Genomic DNA, 16,036 nt, shown 5'->3' on the forward strand with positions numbered 1-16,036 from the left:
CAGTACCGAAAAAAAATCAGATTTATTCATAACACAGTAAAAAGACGCAGGAAAACAGTAAACGATAAAAACGATAACAAAATAACGCTGAAAACCGATAGAAACCCTGAAAACAGAGATCATGTGACCCGTCGGCAGGAATGCCAGCATAGTTTTTAGCTCTGCACACATTGTCACTGTCACTATCCTGTCATATAAATTAGTTATCTCGACGCCGATCCCACTATGGACACCTCTTCAACCAGAGACTCACGGAAAAGGGAGATTGCTCAGTCTCCCTTAAAGAAGAAGTTTAAAGATTCCTCCGTCACTAAGGAAGACCTCGACGAGGCTATTGCTAACGGTGTAAAGCTAGCACTTCAGGAACAACAAAAGTCCCTCGATTCAGTGGTTGCCTGGGCAGTCAGCTATGGACTCTCTTGATTCCTGCTCTGCGCGACCTACGCACAGACCTTCAAAAGACCAATGAAGTGGTAAATAATGTTAGCGGGGAAATCGAGAGGGTAGCTGCAATGGCTAAACGCACTCAAGACCGAGTGGACTCAGTGCAAGCCGCCGCGCGTGAGGACAGACGATCGGTTATCGATCTGAAGAAACAACTCGACCTACTCACGACAAAGCTTACAGATCTGGAGGACAGGGGTCGCAGGAATAACATCAGGCTCGGATACAGTTGGCTACATTAAGGCTAATCTCCCCAAGTGGATTCCGTCGTTGGAGGGGCGCGACATCGACATCGAACGAGCGCATCGGGTGTACGACGGCCGCGATACTAATACCAAGAAGCCTCGCACCCTAATCTTCAGATTATTACGGTGGCAGGACAGATCGGCAATTCTCAAAGGGGCGCGCAAAGCATATCCAGTGAAGCATGCCACCAACACCACTCTTCTTTTCTTCCCTGACTTCAGTCCGACTACAACAGCAAAGAGGAAGAGTTTCTCTCCTGTCATGAAGAAGGCTACGGCTATGGGCCTGGAACCATTCCTCATTTACCCCGCCGTGATGAAGATAGAGCACGGTGGTAAGAAGATGGCATTCGAATACCCTCAACTGGCAGAAGATTTCATTAACTCCCTGCCGCGAAAGCTGAATCCTGCAACGCCGCAGTGTGTTGATGGGGCCCCCGCTTTTCCTCCCGATCTAAACAGCGCGGCCAACAACGCTGGCAATCAGCATGCAGGAGAAGGCAACTTAGTGGACATGAATGACTGAACGCCAGTTAGTTGACCTGTTTTAGTTGCAGCAGGCCTCAACTAGGTTGACGGCAGGATCACTTTCATGGGTTAAGGTTGGTTACATTTAATTTAGCGACTTGCTTCGCCCCTACCGGGGGTACTTTTTATTTATTTTTGTATTTTATCTTATTTTGTGTATGTATGTATATATGTATTTTTTTAAATTAATTATTTATTTTACTTTTCTTTGAGCTTATCATGGTCAAACATTTGCTGGCTGTTGTTACTGTACATATATAAGATACATTTGTATTATTTTATTTTTTATGCAAATATTTATATTTTATATTCATTTTTTTTCTCGCTTTATAAGATAATTTCACTCAGTCGGGAGGGTGTGGGATATACTTACCCACTTAATTTTCGTTGACTATGTGTGCACGTCTGACCCTCAAGTTTTTTGTGTTGGAGTGGAAGGACCGGTTACGAATCAATCAGAAGTTTGTGTTTTAGCAGACCTATGGAGGGAGCTCTGCACGGTCTGCACCAGTTTTTGTATATAGTTTTTTCCTCCCCTGTCCCCTCCCTTGCAGACATATCTCTATGCAAAGTTAAAAATCCAGTGGCACTAGTGAAACATTGCAGTACTTGGCAGGGGTATGGTGGCCTTATATTTTACTACACATTGACGTTCCTCTCTTGCTATCTTCACATTGGGACCATTCTTGGACACTTGCCGAACCGATGCTACCATTGATTATTCTGTCACTTAACGTTAATGGTCTTAACTCCGCTATTAAGCGGACACGTGTCCTTGAGTACCTATACCGTAAAAAGGCTGACATTGCTTTAATCCAAGAAACACATCTGAAACAAGGTGACGTGGCACGTTTTCAAAACAAACACTACAAACTAATAGCTTCGTCCTCTGCCCCAAATAAAACCAAGGGTGTCTGTATCTTGCTGAAGAGAAAATTCGACCTTACTACCAGGTATAGCACGAGTGATGAAAACGGCCGACTGGCACTTGTAACTGGCAGTATCTTAAACCATAAACTGGTATTCGTATCTGTATACTGTCCAAATGAGCCAGACAGGGACTTTTTTACTTATATTGCCAATACACTATTAGAATACAATGATTATTCCATAGTGTTGGGTGGAGACTTCAATGCCGTCGTCAACCCCGTTTTAGATAAATCTCATCCAGATGCAGTAGCTAATCTCTCATCTTCTCTGTTGAATACACTTATAAAAGATCTTAATCTCATCGACCTTTGGCGGATGCAGAATTTCGACATTAGGGATTATACATTCTTTTCTAATAGACATAAGACATTCTCTAGGATAGATTACGTTTTTGTTAGTCCTTCCTTAGTTTCAGGTGATACATCTATTTCTGTTCAGCCAATCTTGATATCGGATCATTCAGCTTTGTTATGCTCTGTCGATCTGCCCAATTTAAAGAATAGGGCCCCCAGGTGGCGCTTTAATACGTCCCTATTAACTAACTCTACCTTTCTCAGCCTGCTTAAGCTCCAGCTGAAGGATTTTTTTAGATATCAACGATAATGAGGATATCGACCCAAGTCTTATGGGAGACTACAAAATGTTTCATTCGTGGCTTTTCCATCTCATTCTCCTCCATGTTGGCAAAAACAAAACTTGCTCAGGTGTCCAATCTAGAAAATCAGATGGAATCTTTACAGAATCTGCAAAAACTTAGCCGGTCGGACGATCAGTCTACACTCCTAGCTTCACTAAAAGAAGAATATGATACAATAACCTTGTCCAAAGCAGAGTTCATCTTGCATAGAACTAGACAGAAGTACTATTTTGAACCAGAGCGTCCCAGTCATTTGTTGGCACTTATGCTTAAAGAATGTGAAACAAGGGCACATATTCCAGCTATAACAGCTGCAAATGGTAAAATTACGACAAATCCTCAGTCCATTAATACCACTTTCTCGTCATTTTTTGTCAATCTGTATAAATCAGATATCAATTTTAAGGATACTATCTGTAATAGCTTTCTCGAAAATCTGGATCTACCTCATATTCCACAAGCAGATCAGGATGAGCTAGAGGCCCCATTAACTCTAGATGAGCTGCATAGAGCGCTGAAAGACCTTAACAAAGGTAAATCACTTGGACTGGATGGCCTTCCGCCAGAACTATTTCTAGAACTTTGGGATACAATAGGCTCGCTCATGCTTGGCTCATTTAATTTTGCAATCCGGAACGGGTCTTTCCATAGAGACCAGAAAACAGCACTTATTACCCTTCTCTTAAAAAAGGGAAAGGACCCTCTTGAGTGCTCTAGTTTCAGACAGACATCTCTGCTCACAACTGATCTCAAAGTATTTGCAAAAGCTCTCGCATTGCGCTTGGAAAGAGTTATCCATGTTTTAGTCAATGCAGACCAGACAGGATTTATCCGAGGGCGGCTTGCAGCACCGCATAGACTACAAGATCTGTTTGCTAATGTTCCCGCCAATACGCTCTACAACAACAACAAAATCGGACCTATTATTGCCAACTCTATACAGGTATGGAGGAAAATAGAAAGGCGGCTGGGTGCTCCAGTTAAATTTTGTAAAAGCTCACCACTCTGGCATAATTTAAAGTTACTATGTGGCAGCCGACCATTTGTTCAACCCTCTTGGTCCTCACTCAGGATAAACCTTTTTGATAATCTATTCAACGCCCAAGGCCTTCGCTCATTTCAGGACTTAAGGACACGTTTTTCTCTTCCTGCATCTTCTTACTTTGTGTATCTGCAGCTCAGATCAGCTTTAAAAGCATATGGTGTTCCCTGGGACTCTCCTCTTCCCTCTCATCCCATGTTGGACTGGATCCTGCCTAACTCTGGCAGACCCTCTGTTTCCAAAATCTACAACAAATTAGCCGAACATGGTATAAAGTCCCTGCCCATTGAATCTATTTGGGTCAGGGAACTGGGAGAACTACAGGTTAATATAGACTGGGATACAGTGTGGTCTAATCTGAGTTTGACTTCTAAGAACCTGGCGCATCAATTAATTCATTTCAAAACCATACACAGAACATACATTACACCCTATAGGAGGTTCCAGATGAAACTACAGGCTACGTATCACTGTCACATCTGCAATGATTCATCACCTGGCACGTTTTTGCACATGTTTTGGGACTGTCCTGTGGTATCCAATTTTTGGGTCTTTGTGAACTCTGTGTTATCTGAGGTACTGGAAGTTTTTTATGTTCCCAATCCTGGTCTTTGTCTCCTTAATGATACCTCTGAAATCTCCTTAAAACAAATGCAATGCAAAATGTTGTTCGCTGGATTCACATCCGCAAAGAAGACTATTACAAAGCAATGGTTCAGTCCTGACATTTGTATGGAATCATTCTGGAGACGATGTCTTATCCGTGTTATTGGTTTTGAACATACCACAGCAAAATTAAATAAAGCTCAACCCACGACTGTTGACGCTTGGAAAATCTTCTCATCCAGAGTTATCTCCTGGAAGAGGCAATAATTGGTTTTAACTTTGTGTTTTTGTGTCTTTTCTTTGCTGTCCCTATGCCTTGTTTGCTAATGTTTGCTTTGCTACTGCAGTTTACAGTTGTGCTGTATATGTCTGAACCCCCCCCCCCCACCCAACCCCGTTTTAAATCAATAAAATGTTGATCACAAAAAAACAGAAACCCTGAAAACCATACATTTCACACCTGAGCCTCAACTCGCGCGGCCCGGTACCAAACGACTCACGGACCGGTACCGGTCCGAGGCCCGGGGGTTGGGGACCGCTGGTAATTCAGCAATAAGTATCTCGAACCTTTGGCAATAGCAATGGCAGCTGGTCAGTTGTTTCTATAATTGAATTTGCATTATTCTTTATACTTTGCTTTGAGAACGATTGTTTCCGTACACTCTAGCTTATTTAATCACTTAAACATGCTCTTTTTGAAACAGTGTACACTTAATTGATTATTCTTACTTGTTGGCTTAAATTCGGCTGTGCTGTCTGTTAGACAACTGCCTTTTTTCATGCTGTTTCAGTATTTGTTTGTTGCAAACACTACCTGAACATAGCCTGAAGTGTACAGATAAAGCTATGAACCTAAAACAATGAGCAATTTAAGTGAACTACTGTACTTTTGTGAAATGTCATAATGTAATGATCAGTCACATTATTGTATGGAACAGTGGAATCATAGATGTGTTTACCGGTAAACTGAATTTAAATTGAAATGCTAATGGACTTGGCCCTACAGGTCCTGAATGTTCAAGCAGTGAAATTAACGTAAGCAGATTTATTTATTTTGTGGTTGTACTTATTTTGTTCCACTTCTCCTCAGGTCTTCAGCAGCTACATGATTTTCGCCTACATTGTTCTCTTAACAAACTTTGTCTCAAGTCTCATCATTCACACCATCTGGGCTCCATAAATAACCTTTCCTGCTGCGCATCAGTCAGTTATCTCTACTCAAACTAGCCCTTTAATAACTTACACAAACTGGCAGTAATGCTCAATGTGGCAAGATTTCGGCTACAGTTCTCTAACAGCACCTACATGAGGTATTTGCAATTTAAAAACCTGCTGCCAATACTGCAAAAATAAAATATAAATACATTTATGGCTAACAAACAGGGCAGTAAATCCAGCCTACCCTCCAGTTGCGTATCCTCTTTAGTCGGCTGGGCGTTTTCTCCAGAATCTGCAGAAACTCATGGGTTAACTCTGAAAACGCAGGATATGCATGTTGTTAAAAAATTCTGATGTCACTTTTGAAGCCGTTAGTTCTATAAAGTTGTCCTTGGTTAAGTATGCCTACAAAAGAACCAAGAAAAGGACTTAACGCAAATTGCAAGAGATTACTCTGAATTAAAGGTAAAATTCTGTCTCACCATCAAGCAGCTCCAGAGTGACAGCGTTGTCCACATATTCCCACCAGTGTTTCCCATCAGTAGAAACCGGGATCTCCCAGTTGGACCACTTGCACGCCAGATGGATGCACACACAGGCAATCACTGTGGGCTTGTACTGGAGGCAGAAGGTAGTGAGGTGCAGACTGCACGTTGTGTGATGGTAAAGGCACGCGAGTCAGTTGATTCAGTGCAAGTGTGGTCAGGATTAGTCCCACATGTGGACAAAGGAGAAAAACAAGAGGGGGCCGACAGCTTTAATATAATGTTGGAACAGGTTCCAAGACTCATTGTTTTCTAATAGTGTTCATGTTAAATTGAAGTAAAAGATTTAATACAAGCACAGCTGTATGGTTGCAGGTATGATAAGGAGATCATTCTAATCGTGTCTAAAAGTAACAAACATGTATCATAAAAATTTAATAAATCAATTCAACAAACAAATGTAAATATCAAGAACAACAAAAAGGTAGTGAAGTAGGGAATGACTCCACTCAGAATCATAGTCATGTCTTTGCAAAACACAAGGATAATGAGGCCACCTATGCAACAATGACATCATCATACAGTTATCTGACAAGGGTACCTTCCTACAGCACCCCCTGCCCCCCCCCTCTCTCTCTCTGAACTGTGTTTAAATTGCTTAATCAGGTGGCTCAACATCAAGGCAATGAAGGCATACAACTTAACAGCCCTGTTGTATAGGTATGATTGCACTGAATGAAGTTTAAAACCCTAATTAAATACGTATAACTGCAGTTCAGTTTGACATGTATCTGTAAAACTCAACTGCAAACATGAGAATACTACGGTGGCCACGAGTTTAAATGTACTGAAACGTAAGTAAATGCCAGCAAATAGGAAAATGTTGCGAAGGCACACAAAGCACAACAGAAGCTGAACAAACAAAATCTAACTCGCGTAATGTGATGGACCAGCTGCAGAAGTGACAGAAACCAGAAGATATGAAGCACAGAGACACACTCAGAGGAAGCAGAGGGTTTTTCAGTGTTAGAGGGAGAAAACGAATCAACGTAATGTGTGTAATTAAATAATACTGTGGCCGTTTAAGGTTAGGACTGTCACTTATGCAGCTGGTCCATCAAGTTATTGTGTTCCAAAAATCACTTTTCCTGTGTTTTTGAATTTTTGTGCCATTGTGCTCTGTGTGGTTTTGCACAAGTTCGACCTGTAAGAGTCACTGCAGAATACAGACTAACTACTATTACCAGTTAAACACTGACAGCTAAGATATATGAAAAACAAAGGTTAGGTTCTTAATTATTGGGGGGGGGGGTTCGCTTTTTTTGTAGGAGCTATCATTGGACATTTCAAGTGTACTGAGGCCACGATTTAGATCTCTGCACAACATCTCACTGCTAATGGGACCTTAATCCATAATCAAAAACCCTAAAGGAAGACAGTCGACTTCATAGTTAAATTTAACAACATTTTAATATATTATTAATGCCGTTGTAGGGAGAAAAACAGCTTTCAATAACTTCTGCATCAGTACATTTTAAACACTGCAGAGAGTACAATGCCTGGAATCTGTCTAAATGTTGTGATGATGACAGTTATCAAAGCCAATGCTTTATATGCTCGCTCTCTAAATGTATATTTAACCAATTTGACTGAAAACAAATCTAATGTAATCCTTATTACTGAGTCAAAATAAATTTGAGTTACAAGTTTTCTACATTTGAAGTTCCAACACATCTCCACCACTCACACTCAGCATCCAGACACTGTAAACTGAAGTTTCAGAAGACAAAAAGACATTGGTAACAATTTCCTCTAGCACCTACATTAAAAGAAACCCGTTAAGGACCCGGTTTTTCACCTAAGAAACATGGCATGTCCTTTTGCCCTTACATTCAAAAAACAAAAACCACACGCACACTAAATGATTTGATGAAATTAGTTGCGCATCATATTTGGGTTTTTCCATAGCAGAGGTAAAGTTGTGCCAAGCCATGCAGTAAATGGTACAACTGTTTTTCCACTGCACCACACAGCAATAATAGTCATTTCCTTGAACCACTGATAAAGATCAGTAATGCAGCGATAAACACATTCCATTTGCTGCAACTTATCTGCTTTTCATGGAAGAGAGCAGTTTACTACTGAAGAGCTTTCAAAAAAAAGCATCCTACAACAGCTAAGGTTTGGTTTTCAATTGCAGAAAACGAGTTCAACTATTGTTATTGGGGCGATCGTGGCTCAAGAGTTTGGAGTTCGTCTTGTAATCGGAAGGTTGCCGGTTCAAGCCTGGCTCGGACAGTCTCGGTCGTTGTGTCCTTGGGCAAGACACTTCACCCATTGCCTACTGGTGGTGGTCAGAGGGCCCGGTGGCGCCAGTGTCCGGCAGCCTCGCCTCTGTCAGTGCGCCCCAGGGCAGCTGTGGCTACAATGTAGCTGCCATCAGCAGTGTGTGAATGTGTGTGTGGATGGGTGAAGGACTAAATGTAGTGTAAAACGTTTTGGGGTCCTTAGGGACTGAGTAAAGCGCTATACAAATACAGGCCATTTACGAGCAGCTAATAACTAGTAAAATGAAACGCTAACAACACAGGAGTCAAACTAAAGGCTCTTTTCCATTAGTACCTACTTGGAGCGAATCGCCACAGCCTTCCATTAGTTCATAGTACCAGGTACTAAAGTAGTGTCTGCTAGGCCGAGTTCCAAGCTATCTGAGCAGGTACTAAATTGTGACGTCGTCAGACTGCATGGCACCGATTGGCTGGTCAGTGGCGGCACTTGAGTCATGAGAGCGCCTCGTTCACAAAAATCAAAAACAACCTTTTTTGAAACCTGGCAACGAAGGAAACGGCCACCAAAAAAACTCCAAACAAAACAACAACAACAGATCCTAAACTGGAACCCAGTCGATCTGTGTTGAGCCAATCCGAGTAGGTACTAATGGAAAATGGCCTTAAACTCCAAACCAGAAGGGTGAGAAAACCGGCATTCAAGTAGCAAAAACTTCAGTTCCTCAACTGGCCCCTTAAACTTGGCGCTCTCTGCATGACATGTGTCACCTCTCAGACAAACTGTCAACACCAGCGCTGGTATAGGAGAAGAAATCAAAAGCAGAAGCAAAGAGATCATCTCGCTCTGCACTCCGAATCAGAGTTTCTGTGTGGATACATATCATCAAGTTTTGGCAAAAACCAATATGATCCTATACTCCCGATTCACTTACACAGTAGAGAAGCAGGGCTTTAACTGGGTGACTAAAAAGAGCTCGAGCCAAAGTGAAACTAGAAAAACATTTTTCACAGCACCGTCACAGTTATATGACAAAATCGTGTAGCTGCTGAAGACCTAATTTAGTTATTAAAGTTGTTTCAACTTTAATTGAAAAGTCTACTTTGGCAACTCTTGTGCTCTCTTCCTGCCATTGCAATATAATGCAGCATTATTTATGTAACCTGTCATAAATGACAGCAGCTCACTGGAAAAGAAAGATGGAAAACGTCCTTCATTTTTATCTGCACTAAATGTTGCTGCCTGCAAGCTGCAATAACCGCTAAACATGATCTCTTTCTCTAAATTGTCATAAACATCAGTATCGCAAATTATGGTGATATATTGTTGAGGCTGTGTCACTCACTCCTATCCTGCTGTAGGGCTGTAGTGGAAATGCATGTCAGGATTGCTTGACTTAGCATGGTGTGGCTCAAGTGGACCAACCTGGGCTAATGGTAAAACCCTGATTTTTTTTGCAGGTCCTTAATGGGTTATAATTAGCTTTTTCTTAAGCTTAAATCAACTTTGAACTAGAAGTGCATTTAATGACAAGCAAACATTACAAAGGCTGAAGATATCTAAAGAGATGATACATTTTGAACAGATTCATATGAAAAACAACATTTTAAGAATTAATCTGCGGTACTTACCAAAGGCCCTCTATGAGAAATGTTTACATCTGTGAAATCTTTAGCTGCTATTCAGGCTACCAAAGTGTCTTTCTTTTAGAATTATGCACTTTTTCGCAACCGAACAAACGTGTGGGTTTCAAGCGCACCACTACACTTCACATTTTGCATTCAACCCATCTGTGCCAACACGTGGTCCCTTGTACAATACACCGCACTGCAACTGGGGCCGGTAACGCTACAAGCCACCACGTCCCGCTACCTTGGAAGAAGGGAGGGGAGCTGAGGGGAGGAGGCAAGCGTCCCAACAACCACCAGCGCAAGTAGGGCCGGTTGGACACTGAAAGGGTACCCTGCATTACAGGAAGCTATGGTGTGCAGTCAAAGTGCAACAAAGAGGGGCAGGATAACAACCTGTTGGTAGCCATGAAATAGGAAGTCTGTGCCAGATCCTTGCTTGCTGAAAGAGAGGGGAAAAAGACAGAAGGAAAAGAAAAATCAATTTTTCCGCAAACCAAAATTATTTTATCATTAATATAAGGACAATGTCAAGTTTAGCATTTAAGCAGATTTCCAACGCACTAATTAAGGCAAGACCGAGACTGGATAAAAACTGAGCTAAGCTAGTCCAACATTTTGGAAACTTAAAAGCTGTGGTACCTTTTCTGAATAGAGAAATGTTAATCTCAAAAAAGGGCTTATAGCCAATTAAAGCCACTACCAAGGTAATACAACAGGGCAACAGGGAATGTAAAGACGTGTTTGTAACCGGACATCGACTGTAAATTTATCCTTAGTCTACACCACAAAAACAAACAAATTTAATACTACCCCTTATAGACTATTGTCTAGTAAACAGTGAAATTAACATTTTGTTCATTTTGAATTGTATTCATAAGTGTGATTTATATGTCATGTGCACAAAGTAGAATGGTAGCAATACATTCCTGGATGACAGAAAATATTAATGTTTTGGTAGTTTTTTTCCTGCACAGAAGAATTTTTGGCAACCTAAATATAGTGCCCTTTTGTTAAGGGTTTCACTAACTCAAGTATAATAGGAATAAATGTTTGTCAAACGATCACAAATGCCATGAGGATGCATATATCATTATGAAATAGGGTGCAGGCTAATTCTGAGACAGGAAAATAAGTATGTGTAATCTGAAATTTAAAAATATAAATTTCAGCTCATAATTATGTCTTATTTTAAGAATATTCCAAACTCAGAACACTTAAATGCACAGCTCTGAGTGGTGATTTCTCTCTCTTTGCTCTCATCTGCTCTGCAAAGGCTGCATGGACTCTGGGTTACAGTTTAGTCAGGCAGACAAATCATGCTCTGCATGAGGGCCAACACAAAATCCACCAATACTGGAGCAATTTATCAATAACAAAGGCAGCTCCCATTTCTAAACAAACAAACAAAAGTTTTAGACAATCAGTAATTTGTATGAAGGAAATTTAAAGCTACCAGGTTGTTTTTTTTAGGACTGTAGCTGCCGGTAATCTAGCCTGGCAGTATTAAGATGGACAACGTTTTTTAAAAGCACACATTCTCTTGCTTTTATTAGAAACAAAGATAAATCTGAAAACAGTTTCTAGCTGAATTTTTGCAGCTCGTGGTTTATTAAAGGTTACAGTTATATTCTAGTTATATGGAATAGTAATATCTCAAAACTAATTTCATCTCAGTCTTGCTTTAATAAGCGTTGGCTGTTTATGCTATGTCAAAAACAATGTGAAGGAAAAAACAAAACACAGGGTTAAGTGTTTTCACGTAAGCATTAAATCAGCAAGGTTTTCTTCCCCCTCCCCACCCACATCTGAGGTGGGATAAACAAGAGCAGAGGGCACAAAGAGCAAAGAAGGAAGCCTCTACCTCGCACTAGCTGGGTACATTTCACCACATCAGTGTGTGGGTGATCAATAGTTATTTCAAAGCCTGGAACAAAATACATGACAGGTGAGTTCAACACAGACATAGCTGGGAGGTGACATGTCATTTTGTGATTTAAAAAAAAAAAAAAGGTAAAAAAGCAAGGGAATTTGCGATCAATTAATATTAGTACACATCTGTGTACTGTTGTTAAAAGTAGATTTTGGAGCTTAATAATGAATTTGGGTACATTTGAAGTGAGACTTAATTGACTTGTATGAACAGATTTTCCACGATTGAAGTAGGAGAGCACAAACTGTTCTAGTCAAACCAGAGATGCATCAATCCAATACTGGGATTGGTATCTGTCCAACTGTGACTCAAAAAGCTGGCGCAATATCAAGGCTAATGACCCAATCTACACTCGATCTATTTGACTCCATCTCGTTCTGTCTCACAGACGTGTGATGTAGAAGCCAGAGGGAGGATTGTTCTGGGGCATTTGTGGGGAAGCTTTTATGTAATGTACAGTATTTGCAGTTATATAACACTTCTCTAGTCTAGGAACAAAAGGAGAAACAAGCATGACTGTAACATAGAGCTATGTGAATTTTAAGCTCAAATAGTGCTATAGCAAATAAATGACAGAAATAACACTAATAAATCTATTTACCCACAATAAATAATGAAATGTTTTGTGTAAGTTTTCATGTAACATTTTACTAATCACTGCAGATCCATGAAATGTAATTTATCTAGGGTACTCCTTTCTTAGCCCTTCTTTTACGTATAATCTAAGAAAGTGATGTTTAAGATTAATCTCATGTTGCCTAACATTACATTAAAAACAAACGAAAAACTATCCCAAGTCTCTTCCTAGTGAAGAATACATATTTCAACACTGGTATAAAATCACTAAAGTATCAGCAGATACGCTTTAGGTATCACAAATGGGAAAAGTTGGATCGGTGCATCCCTCGTTTCAACATAGAATTTTGCAATTAGATGGAGAAAAAAAAAAAAAAAAAAAAATCAGTGCCACATTCGTAACTAGCATTAGCAAAAAGAGAATGACATGTCACCTTTACATGATTCACTGAAAACATGTATGTGAAAACAACCATATGCAAATAAAACATTTCAGTCAGCAGGCTGTGATAAATAAATTCATCAGTAATCAATAGCACTACTCCCTTACTTATAATTAACCAATGATATTGACAAACAAACCGCTCTCAAGTCATCCACTCCAGTCACCACTACTCACCCAGGGTCTGCAGCACTATGGATTCAAGTATCACCAGCTCTTGAGCTTGCTGGAGGTATGCCTGAAGTTTGATAGACAGTCATTACAACACAACTGTAATGTGTCTATTAATCTAACCCCTTAACATCTGATTGCAAATGGCAAAACTCCAAACAGAGAGGCTCATTACACTATTACTGCAAGCCTTGATGGGTGATTTGTTTTGTACACACCAACTGCAGGCCAGTGGAGAATAATCAGAACCGTTTTACAGCGTAGGGAAATGCGGCCCAGCCGCTTTAACACAGGCAAACCATGACCACTGAGACAACTGGAAAGAATTTTTTTAAACAATACAATATGCACAGATGCCGATACTTACATTACTTTTTGTGTCTAGAGGCGGTTCTTGGGGATTTAGGCAAGCATGTGCAACTTTGATTACATGTTCGAGTTTCCGAGGCTGCTCTTCCACTTTTGCAGCCAAGAATAGGGTGGTTGGAGAGATTATCTGTATAAAAATTAAAAATGTAAGTATATCTGTCAAATCTACTCAACAGGTGGCTTGTGGTAAACAAGAGAGCTAGCTATATTACTACTTACATTCCTATGGAATTTGCTGAAAGAATGGTGCATATAAAATCTATGCATGTAAACGATTGCTGTGTTTATTGTTAATTGAGAGCTGAAGTGAGAGTCAAGGAAAGTCAGAGCAAAACAAATGCTCTTATATTTATGTCAACATACACACAGTCTTAACCAGCTGAAGGAGCCGATATACGTCAACTTTCTCAACTTTAAAAAAACAAACAAAAAAAACCCCCGGCAATTTGACAGTTTATAGAGTCACGATTCGCATCTTATTAGCTTTAAATAATGGCCTAAATAACAAAAATCACTGAGTGTAGAGAGAAATCGAAAGTTTGTATTTATGTCGGTAGAGTGACATTAATATAAACCAGAAGAGGAAAAATAATGGATTTAAAAAAACACTTACTACAGACCAAACTATGGAAATATAACGTTATCCAGTAAATAAATGATTTTTTGTGAAGCTGTGTATTTCTGTGGGCCAATCGAAGCTGCAAATTCGCTTCAAGGCCTTCAACACGCGAACTATTAGCTAGGGAAATAACTAGCATGCTACATTAGCGCGAAGCCAAAAGGGAAAACAATTAAGAGTGAAATGCATTACTGTACTTAAAGGTAAACGACTTAATAAGCTAAAATATTTTTCAAGAACATAACAAAACAAAGCACACCAACTGAAAACTCCCGCGTCAAGCTCCCGAACCTCAAAAGCGGTTCAAAATCAGCTAACGGGCATAGCTAACGGTTAGTTAGCGCCATGTCTCCGTCCAGCCTGCTGGAGGAGGAGATATTTACAAAGGATACACGTTGAGTCTTTGACCCATATCTTGGATCAGATTTGCCGCTTGCTGTCGGTAGGAGAGTTCTCGATCTGCGTCTACTCCACTTCGGCGAGACGGCGTGTTTTCGAGCTGTTCCCGGGTGAAAAACCATTTCGACGAAGACCCCCGGCACGCCGCCATTACTCTCCAACGTTTGCTTGGGCATCAAGAAAGAGGATATGACGTCAGTGTCGCACAGGAAACGCAACTTTTCCGACTTGTGTGCCCGGTTTTTAAATAAATGAAGACTGCTTTATTGCAAAGGTTATATTGTCATATGCACGATAGAAATAAATATAATGCTTTACAGTTTTACAGTATTACACAGTATAATAAAACTTTTGTTTTCCCAGCCTCCCTTCCCACAAAACAATTATATAAATGCAAAAAAAAAGATCAAAGAAATGGACAAAAGAAAGTGCAAGTAATACATAGAAACAGTGAAATGAGTTTAAAAAAATGTCTAAGCTTGAAAGCCTTAGTTGTCCCTTGCATTGCGCAAGTCTAGTAACAGATCTTAATTAGTGTAATAACGGATAATGGTTTGACCTGACAAAAAGCCGGGAAGCCTAGTTGTAGATGTTATAAATTTCATTGGCAGTAACCACAATGGACAGGATTCTTAATGAGCATATCAGAGGGACGGCTAAGGCTAAGCAGTTAAGATACAAGATTTGAGAGGCAAGGCTTGAATGGTTTGAACTTGTGCAGAGGAGTGAATGTGGATATATTAAAGGATGTTGAATGTGAAGCTGCCAGGCAGGAGGAAAAGAGGAAGACCACAGAAGATGCTGTTGGTTCTTATATAGCACTTTTCTGCTCTGTTGGATAAAGAACTTTATCCAACATGCCTCATTCACCCAAGCAATTTTGTTTTCTATGCTATGTACATTCTATCAAACATTCACACCCATACAAGAGCATCTTGGGGTTAGTATCTTGCCCAAGCATGTTTGGCATCCAGGGATCAAACCACCAACCTTCCAGTTAGTAGATGACGTGCTCTACCTCCTGAGCTAAAGAATAGGCTTGTGGATGTGAAAAAGGACACGTGGAGGGTTGTTGTGGCAGAGAGGATGCAAGGGATACCAGATGGAGGCAGATAAAATACTTTGGCCACTGCGGCAAACCTTAAACAGACTAGCCAAAAGAAGAAGGAGTCAACAGTAGCAGTGGGTGAGTGTATGTCTTGTTCAGGAGTCTGATTGCTTGTGGAAGAATATTTTGGGGTCTTTTAGTCCTGAATTCCAGACTCTTTTAACTTCTGCTCAAGAGAAGAAGCATAAACAGACTGTGTTATGGGTGTGTATTGTCCTTAATGTTGTTGTGGGTTCTCCTAACAACCCTTGTGGCTTAGCTGTCCTGTACTGATGAGAAGGCTGCTCAAGTGATATATTGGAGCTTTTGAACAGTCCAGCTTCCATGCCACACTGTGACTGAGGACCTGAAGACACTCTAACACTAACTGTATCTGTAGAAGCTGCTGAGGATTGTAGTTGACATGCCAAATGTCCTCCGTCATCTCAAG

General features: G+C 40.4%; 1 protein-coding gene across 7 annotated transcripts in view; it reads right to left on the reverse strand.

Annotated features, from left to right (window-relative positions):
• The window catches only part of ccnt2a (cyclin T2a), a 28,520-nt gene extending 13,820 nt beyond the window's left edge, over positions 1–14,700 (reverse strand). For 2 of the 7 annotated variants that reach the window (XM_040027730.1, XM_040027729.1), the window contains exons 1-8: positions 14,492–14,696; positions 13,700–13,781; positions 13,479–13,607; positions 13,118–13,178; positions 11,854–11,916; positions 10,386–10,431; positions 6,073–6,236; positions 5,835–5,905 (exon numbers count right to left, since the gene is read on the reverse strand). In XM_040027730.1, coding sequence (XP_039883664.1) covers positions 5,835–5,905; positions 6,073–6,236; positions 10,386–10,431; positions 11,854–11,916; positions 13,118–13,178; positions 13,479–13,607; positions 13,700–13,781; positions 14,492–14,649 — 774 coding nt within the window. In that variant the 5' untranslated portion in view covers positions 14,650–14,696. Of the gene's footprint in view, positions 1–5,834; positions 5,906–6,072; positions 6,237–10,087; positions 10,432–11,853; positions 11,917–13,117; positions 13,179–13,478; positions 13,608–13,699; positions 13,782–14,491 lie in introns of those variants that run through there. The other 5 variants (XM_040027733.1, XM_040027731.1, XM_040027734.1 and 2 more) reach the window with 5 other exon arrangements.
• Positions 14,701–16,036: the final 1,336 nt, after the last annotated feature.

Source organism: Simochromis diagramma, unplaced genomic scaffold (assembly GCF_900408965.1).
Source record: "Simochromis diagramma unplaced genomic scaffold, fSimDia1.1 OVJJ01000343.1, whole genome shotgun sequence".
Classification (NCBI taxonomy): Eukaryota; Metazoa; Chordata; class Actinopteri; order Cichliformes; family Cichlidae; genus Simochromis; species Simochromis diagramma.